Source organism: Micrasema longulum, unplaced genomic scaffold (assembly GCF_059751315.1).
Source record: "Micrasema longulum isolate JH-2025_06_02 unplaced genomic scaffold, ASM5975131v1 h1tg001207l, whole genome shotgun sequence".
NCBI lineage: Eukaryota > Metazoa > Arthropoda > Insecta > Trichoptera > Brachycentridae > Micrasema > Micrasema longulum.
The window spans coordinates 262,581-286,500 of record NW_028278394.1 but is presented as its reverse complement, the minus strand read 5'-3'; the positions used below and the strand labels follow the sequence as shown (position 1 = coordinate 286,500).

The 23,920-nt window shown below is 31.1% G+C and overlaps 1 protein-coding gene across 1 annotated transcript; it reads left to right on the top strand.

The window, feature by feature from the left end:
- Positions 1–5,280: 5,280 nt before the first annotated feature.
- On the top strand, positions 5,281–21,533 carry LOC148276521 (venom serine carboxypeptidase-like). The gene is made up of 8 exons (XM_088234149.1): positions 5,281–5,485; positions 7,842–8,254; positions 13,922–14,031; positions 14,665–14,835; positions 16,528–16,695; positions 17,777–18,042; positions 20,293–20,421; positions 21,208–21,533. Exons 1-8 carry the CDS (start codon positions 5,424–5,426, stop codon positions 21,356–21,358), a joined length of 1,470 nt encoding a protein of 489 aa, XP_088090275.1. The 5' UTR covers positions 5,281–5,423; the 3' UTR covers positions 21,359–21,533.
- Positions 21,534–23,920: the final 2,387 nt, after the last annotated feature.

The following is a 23,920-nucleotide window of genomic DNA, read 5'->3' as shown; positions in this document are numbered from 1 at the left end:
ATTCTATGTAAAAAAAAACAGTATATTGTTGTCAAACTAAATTATCTAATAAATTTACCATGTAAACAATTGCTTTTAATTATTTTCCCCTCCAAAAATATGCTTTAACCTTAGAGTATATATATCTTAGAGTCCGTACTATTTCAAAGTTTGTAAGAATTTTTGAAAAGGGGGCGTGGTCGTTTGTTTAGTGAAGACATTTTTCGTTTCCAGATGTTTATAAAACAGGGTTGTCACAAATGCACGACTTAGGCGTTTTTTTACAGAGATTGGTAGGGAGTAGGGAGTACAATAAAAACGTTTATTTTAATTTAGTAACAAGTTTACTAAAAACATTTTTAATACATTAAAGTAAGCAATAATAAACATTATAAATGACATTGTTGGGTACATAAATTAATTTTATAAACAAATATGCATTTACATATAATAAACAAGTAAAACTGCAATAAAGTAAATTTATTGATTTTGAAAATTAACCAATTTGTTAAAATATTGGCTTACTCTGACGGCAGGTTGTAACTTACATCTTTAAAAACTGGTTAAACGGGGTCTCCAATTCCAAAATATTTTCCGAATTCGTTGTTTGATTTTCAAACTGAAAACAGTAATCTCTATTAGTTTTTTTTATTTAAACTTGTATCTTTGTAAAGAGTGAAGATACCACTTCCAATTTGGTAATTTGGAGAAATCATGCCGTTTCACTGAAGAGGTAGGCAGAGAGGATAGAACACCATATCACTGTCTTTGCATGTAGATCTCGCTTCCTCTACATTTATACATCTTCTCATGCACGTACACTGATTTTTCCGACTTTATGGTATACAAATATGAAATAAATGTATAATTACCCATAGCGAGTTAGGTTTTTGAAAACATGGGGGGGGGGGGTATTACACGTACCAAATAATTTGTTTTTGTCCAAATTAATGGATAGAAAGTGGTTGGAACACACCCAATTGTTATTTTCAGGGGACAATTGTTCCGCCCTGTCTTATGGATCCATTTATTTCGCCTTATTTCATCTATCGGGAATCCAAAAAAATAAAACTTAAATTACTATATTATGCTTATAAATTTAATGATAAAAAGATTACACTAATAAATAACATTTAAGTGAATACGTAATATTTTAAGGTATTACCTTGCATCATTCGTGCATTAGCACAGCCCTGGCATTCTTAATTATAAGAGCCGCCCAAAAAGTGGTCATAAAAATACCATTTAAAATTGGCGCAGATGTATTGTCATCTCTTTTAGTTACATTCAATAAACGACAATTTCATATTCTTTCAGTGATATAAAATGAGAAAGAATTATTTCTAGATGTCGGTTGACTCGGTAAAAGGTCGCCGAGTTTGCATGTTTTAAACATTTTAAGATATATTTGGATTGAAACGTTTGAAAAAAATGATTTAAATCACATAAATCCAATGTATAAGGTATTTGAGTTACACAGAAACAAATGTTATAATAATTGCTCAAATGATAGTACAAACATAGTGGTGCATTTATGTTGAAAACTACCAAAAAACGTATTAATTTGAAAATGTATAATATTTGATAAATACCTGTGATAACTGAAGCGTTTTCTCCCTTTTCCAGTTCTATTTGAACATCCTTTCATGGCACAAGTCGGCATAATGAATGTTGATTTAATTAGACCTAAATACGTTAAACAATAATCAAAATACCGACAGAGCGTTTAACACTTCGAAACAATACTGGCCGCGTACTTAAAAAAAGAGCATCGTAAAATTCTAAAATCGACTACAAAACAAAAAATTAGGACCGTACCCACAGATTTTTTTTTTCTCCCTTTCTCTCATTTAAAACATATTGTAAAAAATGAGTCCGCTATAACCAGCAACATGCATTGGATTGGTAAAATGTTTTGTTATCCCTCTATATATGTTTATATTCTAAGGCTTTAACTAATCCCTTTCGGTAAGGGCTGGTCTGAAAGTCACGAAAAAGTCAATAAGATATTGTTTTAAATTGAATATTACAACCAGAATTATCTTCTTTTTTCAAAAAAAGAGAATACAATTCTATAAAAAAAGGTTTCAACTAAAGTATTTCAATAATTATTTTTTTAAGGTATTACCGAAGGCATAATTTTAAGTAGAAATAAAGGAAAATGTCACAAAAATGTACGTGATTTAAAATGCTTGTAAGTATTTTTTTCAAAAAGAAAAAATTAAAATTAGGCCGCGGCCACTTTTATGTTCAATTTATTATCTTAAAATTATTACAACAAATTTTAGTTCAATACTTCGTCTTTATTGAGATCCCTGATACCTAAGTTTAGTCTGAATTTGAAATGGCGTAATCTGCCGGTCTAAAAGTAATTATGTTTTAGTCACATAAAACTTTTAAGTATATTTTTTAACAGAAATACCTTTAAAAAATATTTTTTTTATCTAATTTATGTTTTTTTATTATTTTTATTATTGCGCGTTTAAAAAAACATTCGTTTTAAAATGGCAAAATCGTATGATTTCCTCATTTTGCGTTCGTTTTACCAGACTACAGCCTTAACACCACGAAGCGGAAAAGTATCACTATCTCTAAACTGCTAATAAAAAAAAAAAAAATGTAAACGTTCAATCTTACACATAATAATTACAACATGAATAAGCGCACATTAAAATACAATTTATATAAGTAACTAACCTCAGAAATTTAAACTTAGCTAGGTACCTACCGATGATAATATGATAATATGAATGTTGTGTGACGTGTTGATTTAATCGTACAGACATAAAATAATTAAGAATCGTACAGATAAAATCAATACGAAAGTGCCTTAGTCCTCGGCACATTATTGTTATTATCAATCATTGTTTATAATGGAAAAAAAATATAAATAAATAAATAATATATATTATAATGACATTTATTGAATCGGATTCACTTCGTAACACTTCATTATAAATTATTATGAAAATAAAACTTTGTTAAAAGTGTTAACAATTTTTATTATTTTACAAGAACACTACTACAGTTTCGGGAGAGCACTCCACCCGTCGATAGAGTTCTCTCCCGAAACGTCCCAACTCAACGCAAGACTTTTGGACTTATTGTCTCAAAGAACGTGTAATAAACTATTCATAAGTATTATTAATATTTAAAGCATTAACTTTGTGGTCAAACATTTTACTGAATGTTATTAAATATTTTAATATAACCACTTAACGACTTTTCTGTGTCTACTGGTTTCGAGACGTAACCGTCTCTTCATCAGGACACTTATTATTTTATGGGACAGATCGCTTATTACAACGCCAGTCGTGTTGGTATTATATTGTTGTACAACGAGGTGTATAGTGGGTTTTGCATGTTGGTTTAATTGGTGTCCTTACGTTCAAATAATCAAAGATGATAATCCTATCATATTTGATTATTTGATTATTCGATTGGGAACAACAAACTAATTTCTGTTTCTGAAGTGCGAGATCTAGGTGTCATTTTTGATCAAAAGTTGTCTTTTATCAGGCACATAAACTGCATAGCTAATAAATCCTTTAAAATGTTAGGATTTATTTTGTGAATGACAAAGGACTTTAAAAATATTAATACTTTGAAATTGATGTATACAGTTTTAGTAAGGAGCCAATTGGAATACAACTCAACTATATGGACTCCGTATTATAGTTCACCCCAAATACTCTTGAAAGAGTTCAAAATAAATTTTTAAGATAAGTTAATTTTACACTCGGAATAAGATGTGAATTTAATAACTATGATTTCCTATTAAATACTCTGAACTTGTTGAAACTAACTGAGAGAAGAAAAATTATAGATTTATTGAATTTATTTAAGATTGTCAACTTTACATGGGACTGTCCAAATCTATAAGCGCTCATTATCTTCAAGGTACCTGGACGAATGACTCGTCAAGTACCTCCGTTTAATTGCAACAATTCACGTACCGTTTACTCGTATAGTGCTATTCTGAATCGACTCCATGTTCTCGGCAATAACTATTCCGACGTTGCTGATATTTTTTATTTAAAGTATAGCTATTTAATCATTTCAAAGATGATGAACAGTAATTTACATTTTTTAGATTATGGTGCTTTCTATGTTTACTTTTGTATGGGTACTATTGTGTACCATATTTACGTGTTTACTTATTTTTAAAATTATTTTAATTGTCATTATTATTATTATTATTTTTTTTTTTTTTTTTAATACAAAATGATTTTACTGTATTTAATATACTTATATTTTGTACCATTTAAGAAAAATATATATGAATTATTTTCCTTTTAAAATTTTATTTGCACACATTATTAATTATTTTTATATGTAATTATGTTTTTTTATACAAAACTGATGTGTTATATATTTAGTATTTATGTAAAATAATACTTTTATTTTTAATTTTTAAGTTTTTCACATTATATTGAAATGTTTATATTACTATTTTTTTATATTATTTTAAGTTAAAAGGCACTGCGTGCCGTGTATGTTAATAAATAAATAAATATTTATGAAATTCCAATAACGAGCACTCGCTGATTCCCTTTAAAATTAATAATGCCAAAAACGGCCACATCGAACGCCACATGTAGGTACAATGTGATGCGTAAAATGTCAACGGTATCCTATCAAAGAAAAATACTCCTTCGGAAAAATGATCGAAATACTAGTTTCCAAATAGAAAATCATCAAATAATATTTGTAATCTGCAAGCTTGTTTTAGTATTAAAATACCGCGACTGGATAAAAGATGTAAAATATAGTGTACTTTTTTGTATGTAGGTAATTGGCTAGTTTCATGGTTCACTGAAAATGGGCTGGGCTCCGGGCGCACATTAAAGATATTTTTTTTAGAAAAATATAAACGTTGGTGGTGATTTATAATAAAAATCAATTATTTTATTTATTTTCTCAGGCACCGTGGCGCAGTTAGTTAGATGGCCAACTGTGAAACTGCCGTTGCGGGTTCGATTCCCGTTAGTTACAAGAAAGAATCCAAAAAATAATTTTTCCTCAATTGGTCTGGGTGTTGTGGTGTATTTTTCATTATTTTCTTCCATACCCCCTCTACCCCACCTGCTGAAAAGCCTCAAAATAGAGACTTAGCGGGTTATTCCTTTTAAAAAAAGTCAAATAATGGTAAGCTGTGCATAATCGTTTATTTAGACGATTCGCCCCCGGTGTATACAGTATTTGTTAAATATATCCACGTAAATTTTACAAATTACACCCAGGATCAGGAAATTCCCGCTGCGTTTAATCAAAACTGGAAAGTCGTGTAATGCTAACGGTTCTTTAAACTCTATTTGTAAAACCAGATAGAATATAGAAATATAACGAAACTCCTTGCAATAAAATGTCTTAGTGCTTCCTTAACTATCACGTGGAGCCAACGTATTTCAAACAAAACTACTTGAAATAATAAAACTACAAAAATGAGCATTAAAATGGTGATCAAATTGTTAGTTCTGTTACTGTTTACGTCGTTTGTAGTATGGTAAGAAAGTAAAATGACAATTTATATTTTAAATGCTATGATTTATTATTTAATTAAAATAATTCCCCTATCACCTAGTGGCACATACGTACACTACAATCAGGGTATGTATTAGTGTACGTTGCAATCAACGTACCTTGATGATTTGTTACATGATAATGTAAATGAATTAATATGAACCCTTGGCTAGGGTCGCGGACTAACGGATCAGAGGTCCTAGCTTCGAACTCTGCTTTACCACAACTTGATTACAATTTTCTCGTAGGGACTTATTTTAAACTCGTTGAAAATGGCCCCAAAAACTGAAATATTTGGATAAATCAGAAGAACGCTTATATTTATTTCAAAAAAAATATAAATATATATAACAGGCCATCTCGCATCTTTACAATGAAGAAGTTCCGCGGTTTATTGTATTTTTTATTTGTTAATTTATCAAACTTAGCCCAACATAAAAATATTGTGAATCAATGTATCGTATTCTCATCGCTATTTTTTTTAAACTTTTCTAAGCTTGAAATTACCCCCCCTCCCCCCCCAGTGACGTCACTAGTAAAAGTAGAACCCCGCAGCTGTCAAAATACACTAAACGTTGAAAAAAATTACTTTCCGGAAACCGTAAATCTATCACAACACATGTAAACGCATTGATTGACGAGAACTTCTGACGTCGCGTCGTTCAAAGTAGTCCATTTGTATTATAAAACAATTTTTTCAGACATTTTCGAAAAACTTCGCTGTACAATTAAATACTAAAATTCTTACCTCGTGTAAGATAACATTTTTTATATCCATTTTCCCGTGGCGTTGAACTTCCTAATTTACAGGAAATTTTATACTAACAAAAAATGTCTGTTTATTTACCTAAGTAATGAAAAAATAATATAATAATTATTAGTGTTTTAAACAAATGTCGGCCTAGTAGTGTAATGGTCAGCGCTTTTGATTTTCAATACTAAATTTCGTGACTCCAAAAATTTTTTTTTTGAAACACTAAAATGAAACATTTGGAACAACGACGCATGTGATTTTCTTCTACTTTACGTGAGAGCGGTTTAATTTTTTTTGACGGTTTATGTCGCCACTTAATTAGATGTTCGTAAAAAATACTTACACGTTAAAGCTTTTAACTCTATTCCATTTTGCATAGAATATGCGAAAAAGTACAATTGTATTTTTAAATAACCTAGCTATTTTTTTTCTTATTCCAAATTAACGATATTTTATTTTATTTTATTTTATTTTATTTTATTTTATTTTATTTTATTTTATTTTATTTTATTTTATTTTATTTTATTTTATTTTATTTTATTTTATTTTATTTTATTTTATTTTATTTTATTTTATTTTATTTTATTTTATTTTATTTTATTTGATTTGATTTGATTTGATTTGATTTTACTTTATTTTATTTTATTTCATTTTATTTTTATTTTGTTTTATTTTATTTTATTTTGTTTTATTTTATTTTATTTTATTTTATTTTATTTTATTTTATTTTATTTTATTTTATTTTATTTTATTTTATTTTATTTTATTTTATTTTATTTTATTTTATTTTATTTTATTTTATTTTATTTTATTTTATTTTATTTTATTTTATTTTATTTTATTTTATTTTATTTTATTTTATTTTATTTTATTTTATTTTATTTTATTTTATTTTATTTTATTTTATTTTATTTTATTTTATTTTATTTTATTTTATTTTATGTTATTCAGAAAACATACATAATAAGTATTAAAAACAACAATTTTTCAACATAAAAAGACCAATTAAGTTTTCATAAATTATGCAAAAGATAAAAACATTAAATGTGACAAAAAAATAAAATAAATAAAAATTCAAGTGAGACAAGAATAATTGTTAACATTTGCGTTTTCCATGAAGGTTATCGTTGGTAATAAATTTGAATAAATAAAAATACCGAATGCACACTCCTAGCCATTCACGCGCACACATGAACGCACATATAAAACATACACAAACATATACATTACACGCGGCATATATACATAGCATAAACCACTCAAGTTGCACATTCAGAAACTATCCCAAATAATCGACCCCATGAAGAAATTTTCTGTATAAATGCAACGTGCAGTTAAAAATGTCTACATCAATACTGAGTCCATTGTCATTTCTACAGGTACGTCTAATGAATGAATTTGAGGTATAATTGTTTTTACAAGTTGGTATATAAAAAAGGATATTAAACTTGAAATCCTTCAAATAACTTGAGAATCCTTAAATTTACAAGAAATATGAAAACCTTGAAGCCCACGATCCCAGGCAAGATTTTTCGCACACACCAGTTGAGGCTGACCATTTTCTCTGTAGGATTTTTTTTTTCAGTATTGAATGCAATACCACCCCTGAAATTCCCGAAGACTTGTTGAAAGTATGGGAGGGCGCTCTCAACCGTCGGTACTCCGTGTTGCCAGCAGCCCCCAACCGAGCCGACCCTGGCCAGCCGCTCTTCCTGTCCCCCTACCTCCAGGACGGGCGCTCAGCTGACGCCAGGAACCTGTCTGTCGTGGAACAAGAACACCTGATGCCGGGGGTCCACAGCCACGCCGGCTACGTGACGGTGGACGAGCGCCACAACTCCCACCTCTGGTTCTGGTACTTCCCCGTGCAGACGGGAGAGGAGGAGAAGACCCCCCTGGTCATCTGGCTGCAGGGGGGCCCAGGGGCGTCATCGCTCTTTGGACTGTTTGAAGAACTGGGACCCTTCAGCGTGGACAAATCTGGAGAAAATTTAGTTGGTTAGAACTTTTATTAATACTCATTAAAATCAACGATATTTTAAGTCCGAATGTTTGTAAATGGGTACTGAAAGTTACCAACTAGACTTAGGGCAGCGATGGGTGACCTATCACACTCATTGTTTACTAAAAATCTAGCGATGGCTTTACTCGCAATATTTCCCTCAACGTACTTTTGTGAGACCCTTTTCTCGGCTTTCTTGAATAATATAAAACGAATTAAAATAGATGCTGCAGATATTCTATCTCAAATTAACATCGATGTTACAAATCGCGCCATTCGAACTAACACATTTTTTCTGTTGGAAAATACAGGCCTAACACTGGCTCCTCTTCACCAATACCAAGAATGCTTTGGCTTTACAATGAAGTATCCAAAGACAGCTCGGTCAATGTATTTCTAGAGCAAAGACATACAAAGGGACATATTTTGTTGTTAATACTTTGTATATCTTCAAATAATTACTGTTTATATACCAATCTATAAGGTTTTATTTAATAACCTGTCGTTCGGTTTGAATAAAAATGTTTTTTTTTTATAAAATCGATCAACTGATGAAGTTTGGAACGCTTGCTTGTGTTAAAATTGTTTGAAATTTCAGTTGGAGATTTTACATATTAAATTCAGCAACAAGAAACTCACAAGTTGTTTAATTTTCAGAATAATGAACAAAAAGTTAGAAAAACTTTTTTCCCATAAACTTTTTCGTTTACTAGGTCAGCAAAAAATATTACTATCCCTTGATGTGACACGGCATTTGGGTCATACCAGGGCTGGTATTGCGAATGATTAATTTACGAATTTTTATTTTTTGCATGCGTTTACATTTTGTTTCATATCTGGCTGCGCTGATGATTAAACGTCAAATAAATAAGAACACGTGAAATCAAAGATGATGCTTTTCATTAAGAACATTATTACGACCCAAAACACTTTAAACCAAACCGCATTAGTTTCACTGTCGGCTGTTTAACCAACTGCGCCACGACCCCTGTCCTAAAGATAAATGTTAACTCCCATTATAATACGGGCCCTGGGCTCCGATTACAATGGGAAGTTAACACAGTTATCTTCGACTGTCTTTAAGGAAAAACCGATATTTGTGTACGAAAATGAGTATATTTGCATGAACATTCAAAGTATCTTCGTCGGTAATCTATAATTGAACATGTTTAGAAGAAAAAAGTGTATGCATATTCTGGTTTTCATACAGAAAACTTAATTTTACTTTGTAGATAAAATTGAAGATAAATGTTAACTTCCCATTGTAATCAGGGCCCTGGGGAGCAATTAAAATCGGAGCTTAACAGAGTTATCTTCGACTATAAAGTAAAATAGATATTAACGTACCAAAATGTGTATATTTGAATGAAAATCTTCGTCGGTAGCCTGTAATTGAACGTGTTTAGAAAAAGTCCAGATTTTTTCTGAATGACACGCCGAGTTTGACATAGGTATTTCAATAGACATAACGATTTAAAAGAAATATGGAAGAAAAACTAACAAATGAAAGAATAGAAGAAATGTGCATGCTTATAGGCAGAATTGAGGGTACTACTTGCAAACCTGGCAAAATCCATCTTTCTTTATTTTGAGCAAATCACAAAAACTGATAAAATACTTCAACTTTTTTAAAAACTTATTTTTTGTATTTAAATCAGTAAATATTTTATACATTAGCAGTGACGACATGAGCATGATTATGTAAAAAAACAGTAGTGAAATAAAATAAAAATTGATACATTACCAACTTTGCAATACTCAAGTAGAGATTGCCATGTTTGCAACAAAGCCGATGATTTAAAAGTCAAGTCTTAGAAATTAAGCCGTATTTTGAACTAAAAATGTTAAAACTATAGTAAAAAAATATTCTGAATAATTTTTTATTAATATCTCACTTTTTTTTAATTTTGGATTTTGGATTTGGCATGAAGTACCCTTAATTGTGGGTGAGTGTTTTGTCTTAAAGGTATTCTTTAAATAAAAATTTTTCTAAGCAATTTCAAATTAAATGAAACTAAAGGAATTAATTTTTGCTCTAATCGCTTTGTTTTAATTGAAATATTATTAATTCAGATTTGGACGTATAATTTTATTATGTGGTTTCAGAAATTTCCTATTAAAATACCTGTGATAGTTGAATCGATAGGACGATTTCCGTAAACCGGATTATTGCACTCGACAACCTCCGGGTTTCGAGTCAATGTCCCTTTAATGCTAATATTATTAATCTTATAATAATAAAAAAATAATTGAATCCATTCTTAAATATACACCTTTATCGTCAGACGATTGAATATACATAAAATTGCGATTCAACAATAAGTTACTAAAGATGTAGCCAAAATCTTAATGCTAATTTTAATAATAACATTATAATATGGAGTTCTACAAGATAAACGCCAACTCAATACATAAATACATAGGTTTATGATACAAAACAAGAAAATATACATGAGTAAATACAAAAATTCTACCATTGCTTACTAGCCGAACATTTTAAATAGATATTTAATATATCTGTTTAGTTTATGTAGTTTTAAAAGCATTATTTTGAGTTGCAGATTTATTTTTATTACATTTAGATTGCTCAGAATACCAAAAAAAAAATGTGAGGCCCATTCTTGGTGTCCGAGAAGCTAACCAACCGAGGCTCAATAGGCCAGTCAACTAAAACCCGTAGGGCCGAACGAGCCGAAACGAGCCCTGGGCCCCGATTACAATGGGAAGTTACATTTATCATCAATTTTATCTACAAAGTAAAATTAAAGTTTTCTGTGTGAAAAACAGAATATGCATACAACTTTTCTTCTGAACATATTCAATTATAGGTAACCGATGAAGATACTTTAAATGTTCATGCAATTATACTCATTTTCGTACACAAATGCAAATTTTTCTTTATAGACAGTCGAAGATAACTCTGTTAACATACCATTGTAATCTGCCCTGGAGTGCCGATTACATGAGCCAGAATTTTGTACTATGTAACAGTCGGCGACATCCAGCTTTTTCCTGCTAGTAAAAGTTATTGAAATAGTAGCTACTCCCTTATTTTTTCTACCTATGCATACATGATATACTCCAGGCTACGCAATGAATACAGAATAAAATGTGTTTTTTATATTTCGTCGATGCTTAGTGTAATTCTTCTTTTGTGCGCTTTTATTATTGTTGTGTTCCAATGCAAACCAATAAATTCACAATTCGTTAGCCTTAGAACAGATTATTGTCTAGTTGGACGACAAATAGTGAATTGCAAATGTAAAAAAAAAAAAAACATGTACCTATTTGTTAATTGTTAACGGTTTTTTTTCTTTTTCTTGTTTCTCTTCTCTTTAATATATATAAATATGTATTAATCTATTATTATTAATATCAATCAATAAATACATCAATATTAAGTCTAAGGTCTATTGGAATTAAATTAAAAACATAAGGTCGAGTACCATATAATTTAAAGTTCTAATACAATATTATTTAATAAATGTACAAAAATTAATACTTAGAGTTATGCTTCGATGTCCACTAACTTTCCCATTTGAGATATTGTTTCAATCTATGAAGGTACAGGACATTAGACCTCTTTTGTAAAAATAGTGTTTGACACATTTTTGGTCATGTGATTACAAGAGCTGATCCCAGCAGAATACTCATACGAGGTTTTCCTGTAATTTTATTCCAAAAACACGAACGACTTATACTCAGAGAAATTTCTCTTAAAACATATTACGTTCTCCAAAACGAAAGCCATTTCCGAGAGAAGTTTACATGTTTTGATTTTGTTTAAGGGAAGCGACTATTGCAGTAGACTTCTGCGAGACATTGCATGTATTATTGTATTTATATAATATTAAACGTGTTGTCCAGATGTTTATTAACATTTATGTTTTTGAAATTATTTTTATTTTTAGTTTTCTTTAATAATATGCATGCTTCCACATTCCATTATGTTGTATCCCGACTCAACACAGAGTTCTTGGCCTCATAGAGATATGAATAGGCTTTTTTTTTAAATGTGTATATTAATTTTTTCATTTAAATTATTTATTGACAATTCTTGATGGAATTCCATTGTAATGATGTAATAACTTATATTTAATTTTAATATATATATATATTAAATATAAATAAATAAAATATATAAGAATTTTAGGACGCGTGAATTCGAATAAATGAAATGTGTGTATGTGAAAATATTTGAGTGGTTTCGTAATGTATAGGTACCTTATTTTTGTAAAATTTCGAAAAAAAAAATACTCCTTTCTATGCAATTTCATTAATTTTGTAAGTGATATTGCAACTGTATCTCTAGTGCAGTGGTCGGCAAACTTATTACTCAAAAGAGCCAAAGATCAAGTACAACCATTTCGATTTCTTATTTTTTCGCTTTTAACGTTTTCTCTTGAAAGCCAACGTACCTTAATAATAAAGAATAGAAGAAGAGCAGCAAAAAAAAGCGTGTTCGCTCTCTATTTCAACTATAAACTCTTTAAATTGGTGATGACGAAGAGGTTTAGCTACATTGACAATCTTGATCATCAAAAATAATATTCTGGAAATGTCTACGTACAAAGAATTTTTCGATTACTGATGTAATGGTAAACAAGTATCTTGTGATTATTTTTTGGCTTCGAAACAGGAATAAAAACCTTCTTTCACTTCTATCATACTTTTTGCCCCATCAGCATCTGTTACAATTGAAACAATTTGAACGAGGGAAATGTGATGTTTTTCTGTAATAATAATAACAATTATAATAATCATTACAACAACAACAATAACAACAATAACGAAAACAATAACAAGAATAACGAAAACAATAACAACAACAACAATAAAACTACAACAACAACCAAACTACAACAACAACAACAAAACTGCAATAACAACATCAAAACTACAACAACAACAACGACAACAAAAACAATTACAGCAGCAGCAACAACAACAACAGCAGCAACAACAACAAAAACAACAACAACAACAACAAAAACGACAACAACTCCAAAAATAAATTATATATAATAAAAAATATAAAAAGTATTAATAACAATAATCAAAATAATACATTTTATTCCAGTGAAATGGTTAAAATAGTGCCGAGCCAATTCCACCATATAAAACAAAAACATATTGAATTTTTATAATCCAATGTAGAGATAACTTACAAAATATGTCTAACATATTAATGAAAAATTTTTAAGCCAAAAACATCCTTAAAAATTTAAAAGAAAGTACATTAATAAGTACAAATTAATAAAATCAACTTGCTTACAAAAATAAAAAAAATCGAATAAAAATAAAATAATGCAGTTCCTAGGCAGTCCAAGTAATTGCCTGTATGTATTGTTATAGGTGCATTTAATGACGGCATTTGCAATGTCCTCGCCACGTGTTGGACGTTTTAGGGGCAAAAATCCTGAAAGTTCTTCTTCAGGACTCGTAGACGAAATAAATCGAATAAAAGGTTAAGCTTACGCTCCGTGAGCCGCGCTCAAGTGGTTAAAGAGCCGCACGTGGCTCGCGAGCCGCGGTTTGCCGACCACTCTTCCAGTGTATTTTGGCGTATTTACTATACTTCGGTCTCTCTCGCTATGTTTGCTCTCGCGAAATGTATTTTCAAGGTAAATAACATTGTGTATATCTTAGTAAATTGTTTCCAGAAAACCCTCACTCGTGGCACCAGAAATATAACCTGCTTTTCATCGATAATCCCGTGGGAACGGGATTTAGTTTCACGGATGACGAGGGATACACTAAAAATCAGACACAGGTAAACATCATTCCCGAAACCGATTAGCGATCGGGTACCCGCCGGTTCAGATTATTATATTGACACAGTACACTACATGATATTAATATATTGACCCAGTACACAGTGTTTCGGAGTTCTATTTTGGATAAAATCGTGAAATTTTAGAGGAGCATTTCTCATGAGATTTTTCCAATACCCTTTTTTCGTTTTTTGCTCAATAAATTAATAGTCTTAATATCCTTTTAGTTAGATTAGAGATAAGTTAAAAATATCATGAAGATATTTAAATTCGTAAGCCCATAAAAAGTTTTGTTTTTAACTATGAGAGAAATTTGAGTACCGTGGTGTTTTTACTATTTTTTTAGACATCGGGCCGGATGTCCGGCTTAGAGGCTCACCGGATATCCGGTATCCGGTATCCGACCTAACCACTACCAGTTTCATCGTTACTTTATGCATCATCACATCAAACTGGATCATGGAAATTGTAATGTAGTCCGAAACAACAAAAAAAAATGCGGGTTTGACTCCCAGTAAAATCATAACCAAGACGTGATTCCATCGAGCCTAGTGTTCTGACAATACGGCGTTGAATGTTTAAATATGTTATGAATTTTATGTAGAAGCTACATAACTGAGATGTTTTTACAGATTGGGAAACACCTCTACATATTCATGGAGCAATTCCTGCGCATATTTCCTGAGCTGCAGGAAGTTCCTCTCTTCATATCCGGAGAGTCGTATGCGGGGAAGCACATCCCCTCCCTGGCCTACCAGATCTACAAAAACAACCCGACAGCCGAGATGAAGATCAACTTACAGGTCTGTCATTTCAAATAAATAACATACAAGTATTAATGAACGTAGTTATGCAGAAAGAAGCCAGTCCACAATTTTGAAAAAAAAAATATATTGGTGTTATCGGGTGCAGTAAGGTCAATTATATGTTCTGCTAAAAACAGTCAGACCGCTTTCATACAAAAAACTGTAATAATCACCTTCTGAAAATAGTGTCGATCACAAAAATGGCACTTCTCAATTTGCAATAAAAATCACCCACAGCACAAGAAAAATCTTACGGTACTTTAAAAATCATTAAAACTGGTATTTTCTTGTTTGTTATATTAAAAAAAACGAATGTATTCATTGTTAATCAATTTTTAAAGTCGAAAACATTACAACTGTTGTGTAGATTTGATTATTCACTCTATTCACAAAAGGGATATTCTCTCAGTTTCACTTTTCTATGGCTGGCGCTGCTTTCTGCAAATCTACGTTCAAATAACATAATTTATACTAACGAAAATGTATCTTATTACTTAATTCGTTGCCGTTTTAAGTCGTTTACAATATTGAAATTGCCGTTTACAACTGCATTTTTTTTCAACTAAAAATAGTTTATTTTCGATTCAAGAGCAAGTTTCTAATAATAATTATGTTAAAATTGTTCTCACATAAAAAAAATTAAAGTATAGGAAAAGTTAACATATTACAACAGAAATAAATAACATTTTAGAGAAAGTCGTCTAGGCATCTACTGTGAAACATTCACCATTCCGCCCATACTTGAACATCTATATTCCTTCAATTCTTTCATCTGTTGATGTTTGTGAAGTTAAAAAGCTGAAACCGTAATTTATGCGGGTTAGATTCATATAATTGAATTATTTCACCTACATACTAGACAACGCCTGAATTTATTTTTTAAATTTCTATACTTCTTATGGACCAAGTGGATTTATTAACAATGTGAACTAAACCCGCATAAATGAAGATTTCAGCTCTTTAACTTCACAAACATCAACAGATAAAAGAATTGAAAGCATTTAGATGCTGAAATATGGGCGGAATGGTAAATGTTACACAGTGTGTTCAGTGGCCACTTAAATCAGCCGATGACAAGTCATAAACCCTGTAGATACCTAGACTTCTATATTACTTTTTCTTAAATTTTCTTCATTTATGTTGTAATATGTTAATATTAACAGCTCCCCAGGGAGTTGAATTCTGTCCTTGTCTACAAAAATTTGGACAAACTCAAAACATTATAGGAAAAGCATTTGTATTACTTTTTTACCGAAAACTGTGCTCAATGAAAAACTTTATAAAAGTGGAATCAAACGCACGTTATAAAAAATACATTTTTATTATTAATGACAGGATGATACTTAACAATATTATTACTATGTAGGTATTCCTACCAAGAAATTTGGCTAACTAATTTCAACAAAAAGTTGTATTTTTTAAATGTAATAATTGTTCATTCATGTTTTCCTTTGTTTAATTTTAAAAGAATAGGTAATACAGTGTTTATATTTTTTACTTGGGCATTTTTTATTATGAACTTTAAAAAAAACATTGATATAAGATAATATTTGAGTTTTCTTTTTTTCTCCATTCATAGTGAAAACAACTGTGATTTAGAAAACGGAGAACCTTAGAACTAAGATTTGGAAACTGCGACACCACCTCGAGACAGAAACTGATTAAAACAAATTATGCCTCCACATTCAGGGTCTGGCGATCGGAAACGGTTTCATAGACCCAGAAACCATGATGGACTACAGCAGCTTTGTGTATCAAGTTGGGCTGGCGGACCAGAGGTTGGCTGCAGAGATGAAGGTCTTCGAGCTGGCTGCTGAAGCCGCCATGGCCGCGCGGGACTACAACACCGCCTTTCGGGTTACTATTGGCAATTTATTTTTAATTTAGCTTAGAAATTCGAAAATATTTAGCTTTTTCGATGTTTCATTATAAAATATATGGTCAAGATTATTGTCTTTCAAACCTATAAAAGTATATATGTTTTCCACATTCTTAACACGTTTTCAAAAGGTAATTTTTTTATAATTTTACAATCGTTAAATAATGTGTACAAGCTTACTTAAGAAGGAAAAAACAGCAACTGGGTTTTAAGAATTTAAATACAGTACACGTATTTGTATGTAGAAATTTTTTCGATCACTGAGAACAGACTGGGCGCTGGGCGCCGATATTTATATTTATTTTCGGAGGGTGTAAACGGTGACGGTAATTTATAATAAATTACATTTATTTTTCCATAAATTTAACTACTAAAAAATCCTGTGGTCTTGTCCCTTTCACTTCTCGCTACTATCCGTGGCCCTGTTATAGGTCCTGTCGGATATACAGATCTGGTGGCTTCTAAAAATAATTTCAAGGCTTTTAAAAAGTTTTGTAATCATTTCGGCGAATTGATCATGTCCAATCAATTTAATCCCAGTCAGTAAAGAATTCACTTCCCTGTTTTCTCAGTCCAATGAGGTACATATTATGTACTTCTGGATTAATTTCTTTCAACGCAAAGATGCTAAGGCTACCAGATAACAGAGAGCTCCTTCGAGCAGCTTTTCTCGTTCGGCAACGAGCAAATTTTACGTGTATGTGGCCACCGCCAAGGAGACTTATGTCCTCAGATGCCGTTTGCGGTATGTGGTGGGCAAGCTATTCTATAAAATATTACTATTGACAGTCAAATATAATGTTGAGCTGCGGATAATCGCTTATATGAACGATTCGCCCCCGTTGCCTACATAATTAAATATAAAAATAAAAATAAAATAAAATTTTCAGTAAAAACATAATTCTTCAATCTGTTATTTTTTTGTGAAATAAAAGAGCTACGTAGGTAACGCCTAAAAATACACGTTAATTTTTACACTTCTCGGACCAGTTGAAACATGTTTGTAGACAACGGGAAATTATCCCCTAAAGAGTTTATCAATCTAAATTACGTTGTCAGTTTTTCGGAGCCGCTCTGGGGACGTTCATGGAGCGGTCGGAGACGGAGTCCATCTACAACTACGTATACGAGGAGGACTCGCTGAGCCTGTACGGGCCATTCACGAAGTTCATCCAGCGGCCCGAGGTGCGTAGGGCACTGCACGTGGGCGCCACTAAGTTCTCCTCCATCGGCAAGGTGTACACCTCCCTCGTCGGGGACTTCATGACCAGCGCCAAGCCCTGGTTGGAGGAGCTGCTCGAGCACTACAGGGTCATGTCCTACAGGTGACCGATTAAAAAAATTATAGTTCTTCTTTATTAATCAAGACGAATTTTCTAGCGAGTCAGGGCAACTTCACAGGCATTGTTTGTATCACTATGTTTGTAATATGTTGTTGTAAAATAAAAAATAACCTATTATTCAAACACACTTAAAAATTATGCTTAAAGAAATCTTATCCACTTAAGGTGATTTTATACGACAATATTAAACTAATTATTCACAGATGGAGCTTTTACATTTTTTTAATTGAAAAATGCCATTTTTAAATTTATTTTTAATGTAAATTGTACAAAACTTGGTTTGCCCAAACTTTACACCATATTGATTGTAACAAATACCATAACAATATTAAATACGTCCTTTTCACAAAATGGTGTACAAACAAAAAATATCTTATTTATCTTATTTTTCGTTTTGTACACCATTTTGTGAAAAGGGCTTAAATTATATTGTTATGGAGTTTGTTACAATAAATAAAGTGTAGAGTTTCCGCAAACCAAACTTTGTAAAATTTACATTGAAATTAATCGTAAAAATGGCATTTTTCAATATAAAATTATAAAAGCGCCATCTACTCGGATGAATAATTAGTTTTATATTTTTGATTAGAATCACCTCAATGGATTTTATTTGAATACACTACAGTATAGGCATAATACACCATTCTCATCATTTTCTTTCCATCTTAATGGTTCATTGTGCTCTGTTTCGGCACACCATACCAACCGTAGCGTATATTAATAAATTTTTGTTACATGAAGGTAAGTAGATGATCAATCTCACAATTTATGCATTTGGCAGTTCAGGAAACATGAAATATTCTAATGTAAAACCACTTTTTAAAAATAAATATTTTTTGTCACCTATTTAGGGAATCGCACCCAAGGCCTCTTGTACGGTAGGCAATCGCACTGATCGTTTGACCACGAGGCGGATACCACCTAAAAGCAAATCTTTCACTTCAGGTGCCAGCCCAGGAATTATAAATATAATGTATTTTTCGGACCATAAGACGCATTTTTTTACATTGAAAATTCAACCGAAAATTGGTGTGCCCTTTTTGAACCAATGCGTCTTATCATTCTAAACATTTTTATTTTCTAAATACGTATATATTTAAATTAGGAGTCTTATCGTCCGCAAAATACATGCAAGTATATAAGCATACATATCATAAAATCAAATAAAAAACATATCTATGACAGATTATAATCTCTCAAATAAATGTTTTATATAATTCAAAAATATTTTTAAATTAGAAAAGTTCATGGTCGTTCCAGAGGAAATGCGGTGATGTACATAGTTTTTCTGTCACTCTCTCGCAGAAACCTCCCCGATATTGTGCGAAAAAACTGCACGTCGGACTGATTATACCTAGCTAAAATCGACAAAATCCAGGATTCTTTTTCCTGTTTTCAGCACCTCAAAACTGAACGGATTTTTTTAGAAAGAGTATCAGAATAACATTTTCTGCGTCAGTACCTTTTACGTTTTTTCTAAATTATTTAATATATTTGTATACCGTACGCCAGAAGATGGCAGATAAAAGGCTTTTATGAGTTTTTAGATCAAACCTTCAACTTCAAACCTTTTATCAAAAAAGTAAAACTAGAAAAACACACCAATGGTAAATGTCTATTGTGTGTAAAAAAAATACTGCTCTAGTGCCTAACTCCAGGGGAAAAATACGGTAAAACGTCGTCGCTTCAGTTCGTTTTTATCCAAAAGACCAAAATTTAAATCTGCAAAAATAGTGCTTTAAAGTTTTTTGTACGAAATAGACATAAATAATGACTTAAGACATAACTCGTTAAAAAACACCCTAAAATTAAAAAAAAAAATCTTTTTCATTTGAATCTAATTAATAAAGGCTTTCTCAGAACTCTATTTCTTTAAAAATCTTTCTGTTGGATAAAACCGAACTGAAATGACGACGGGTGTATGAAGAATTGTTGCGTTTTCGTCAAAAATTCTTAAAATAAAACCTTTTTTTTTGTTGGTAAAACTAGCTTTAAATCGGCTTCTTGACTTTTCCCTCAGATTCAAAACTTACATTTTATCGTAAAACTAGCTTTAAATCGGCTCCTTGACTTTCCCCCCAAATTCAAAGTTCGTGAACTTTTTTGGTAGTTTTTGTGTTGACTGATTCCTTGAGCTTTCAGTACATTTCAGATTATGTCTCGGTATTTTATAAAAGTTTTTTCTAAGACTGCATGACGAACTATATTATCGACTAAGACGTTTCATTCCAGCGGACAGATGGACATTATCTGCGCCTACCCACTCTCCGAGAGGACCTTCCGCAGCATGAACTGGAGCGGCGCTCCTGACTTCCTGGAGGCTCCCCGGAAGCCCTGGTACATCGGGACAACTCTCTCAGGGTAATTCACTAACCGATTTTATAGCAGTGGCTTATTAATACACCTTAATATAATATTTTAAGACCCAGTTATTTGAAAATGAGTTAATAGTTAAAATATAATTTATTAATACTTACATTTTTTTACGCATAATCTTTTAGGTAGAAAAGGGGAATTTTTAAAAACTTTTAACTATTTTTGTTTATCACACTACTCGGCCTAAGCATTTTTATAAAATATATTTTACTTTTTAAATGTAAAAAATGACATTTTTAATTATTTATTTGAATACGCAAATATAAAGTATTATTGTAGCATTATTTTTATTTTTTATTTTTACCTAGTTAAATTCTAGCTACTTTATTTTTATGTTAAATTATTCTTAACTTTACTTAGATATATTTATATTTAGAAAAGAAGATTTCCTCAATTTAATTGTTATCTTTTATTTGTCATTTTGGATATGTTATGTTTCTTTTTTACTATTGAGTTGTTTAGTTTTAATTATCCTAATTTATTTCATATTATATATTACATCATTAATTGTTCACTGCTGGTTTTATTTCTGTAAAAGGTTCTTTGAACCGTTGATATGTAAATAAATATTAACAATAAAAAAACTGTTGGAGTTCTTGCGACTGACCTAAATATTCCAATTTTAAGGGCCATTTTCAACCAGCCGTAAATGTCCATTTCAGTCATGAAACTAGTTTCATGGTTGATAGTGATCTCTTTCTGAAAGTGATATCTACGAGCGACTGAAAAATAAGTTTTTAAACTGTCGATAACGAAATTCGTCTGTTTCAGGTACGTGAAGACGGCGGGCAACTTCCAGGAGGTGATGGTGAAGAATGCCGGTCATATGGTTCCCACGGACCAGCCCTCCAGGTCCCTCCAGCTCCTCAACTCCTTCATTTACAACCTCCCCCTCAAGGACTCCAACAAGGGTGACCAGTGAACTGAAAAACCTATCATGCTTACACTTACTGACGATGTATGTACCTAACATGGCTGTCACGCGCCTTATAAGAATATTTATTTATTATAATAAACTTTTATATACTCGAATAATATTGACGTAGTAATTAAGATATGGCTGATTTTCCGACAGGAATAAAGATTATGAAAATTTATATATCCGTATTTTTTTATTCGGTTTGCTGAGCTATCTCTTTACTATAAATCTTTCATTTTGCCTACCTGTTATAAAAGTCCATTAATTAATCTATATTAGAAATAATAAAAAATACTAGCGATGCTCACACATCACACAATGAAAAAAAATATTACTATAATAAAACTGGTCTACGTGATTTCTGTCTCAAGAGTAACAATATTAAAAAGTAGTTAATGCAGTCGTGGGTTTAAATACATATGTACAGCTCGTAAATAGGTCGTAAGTCGATTTGTTCGTATGTCGGAACATGCAATAATTTCCTTACAACTAGTGGACCCAACTGACGTTGTCCTGCCCAAACGTTGGCTTGCCTGCTATTAACTTGTAAAAAGACTTTTGATTGATAAGTAGGTACCTAGGTACTTGTTTATGATTGAATTCCAAAACTAAAAATTATTGATATTAAAATATTGAATTTAAGAAGGTACCTAGGTACTTGTTTATGGTTAAATTTCAAAACTTAAACTCAGCTCTTCTCACCAACAGGGGTGCACTTTATTCATGAATGCGATTTTTAAAAATGTATTAAATGTCAGTTAATGTTATTTTTGTATTACCAAAAATCCGGCAAAAATAAATAAATGGGAAGAAATGATAAAGAATGTAAGGAAGGAATCTGATTGGGATTCATAAAAAGCGAATGTTGTTTCTAAACATTATAAAACAAACTTTTTTCAAACACAAAAAAAACAATATCCTTCCATTTTTTGTATATGCATGAGAATGCAACCCTGGTAGATCGATGAAAAAAACGGTTTAAAAATGTCAGAAGAACGTCAAAAAATGACTAAGTATATTAATTTTTAAAAATTAGTACTTGAGGAGGTACGTGGAAGGTGAAATTTAGTTTTTAGTTCCTCTTTTTCCTCGGATATTTTTTTCCTACAATATGTAAATGTTAAATATATATTTTTATTATTTGTTTTAATTTCTTCGTATTATATACTTAACTTGCTATGTTTTTTCAGTTGTATGTACATATGATTCTTTTTACTAGATTGCCATATTATTACCATACCTCTATGTAAATATTTTTTCTGTCCCAAAATGAGTTTGTTGTTACTCCTGGGAGTACAGATAAAAAAAGGATTGGTATGATTAAACAAAAATAAACAAAAAACAAATACATTCAAAATATTACTCGCATCTAAGACAATAATAATTGCAAAAATTGTCCTCTTGGAGATGCTTAACGAGTTTCCGAAGATAAGATTTCAATGTCGTTGCTCTCTGTTTCTCTCTCGTTCTATCTCTTCATATTTATAAAATTATGATTTCCAGTTATTTCAGAAATATTAATTGAAATGTTATCTAAAAAAACAAACTAGTAAAACATATTATTGGTATTCAAAACATTAACTTTGTGGTCAAACATTTTACTAAATGTTCTTCTAACTTCTTTTATATTCATACATGTCCGTTAGCTGTGTCAGCTTTTGACAAAACCATCGAGTATGTCACAACCACAATACAGAAAACTCAAAAAATCTTCACGCTTCTAAATTTCGCTCAACGAAGTCCGGAAAGAAATCTCTTGAAAATATTTACCGTTTCCAATTTGATAAACTGCCGTAGAACTAAAAAACTAAACATTAACTTTGTGGTCAAACTTTTTACTTAATGTTATTAAATATCTGTATGTAGTTATATGTAAGTAGTTACTTACCGACTTTTTTTGTAAATTGGGTTTTGTTGTTTTCGTGTACAGTAGATTTTGCTTGTTAGTTTAGTTGGTGTTCTGACGAAGAGACGGGTACGTCTCGAAATCGGCAGACATAAAAAAGTCGGTAAGTGGTAACATACAAATATTTAAGGACATTTAGTAAAATATAATTACAAACGGATAAACGCATTAGAAAACGATTAGTACATAAATGTGTTTCCATTTCAATAAACTGGTGTTACAAAGAGTACTGATAGAAAAAAAAAGTTATTTAACAAAAAATAAACACGGTGAATCGAGAAGGGTTATATTTCTTCTGAGGCGGTCGTGTCGTGTAAAGAGATGTAACAGATGGCTCAAAAGGTAAATGGATTTCAACCATATGGTTTAAACGTGTCTTGTAGGATTCGTAAGAAAAATACTTTTGGAAATATTTCGAGGAAAAAAAATATTTCATTAAGAATAAAGAATTATTTTCTTCACAATATTTACATTGTTGTGAAAGTACTTCCTCTACATACCCGAAACCAAAGACCCGAGACCCGGGGTCTTTCTCTCGGTTTTACCGAGTTATCGTTTCAAAAAAAATAATTTCATAAATAGCGATTTTACTTAAATTCAACTCTTCTACTTTCACCCCTTCCACTGTGAGCTTTGCAAATTATATGGAGGGCCTTTAT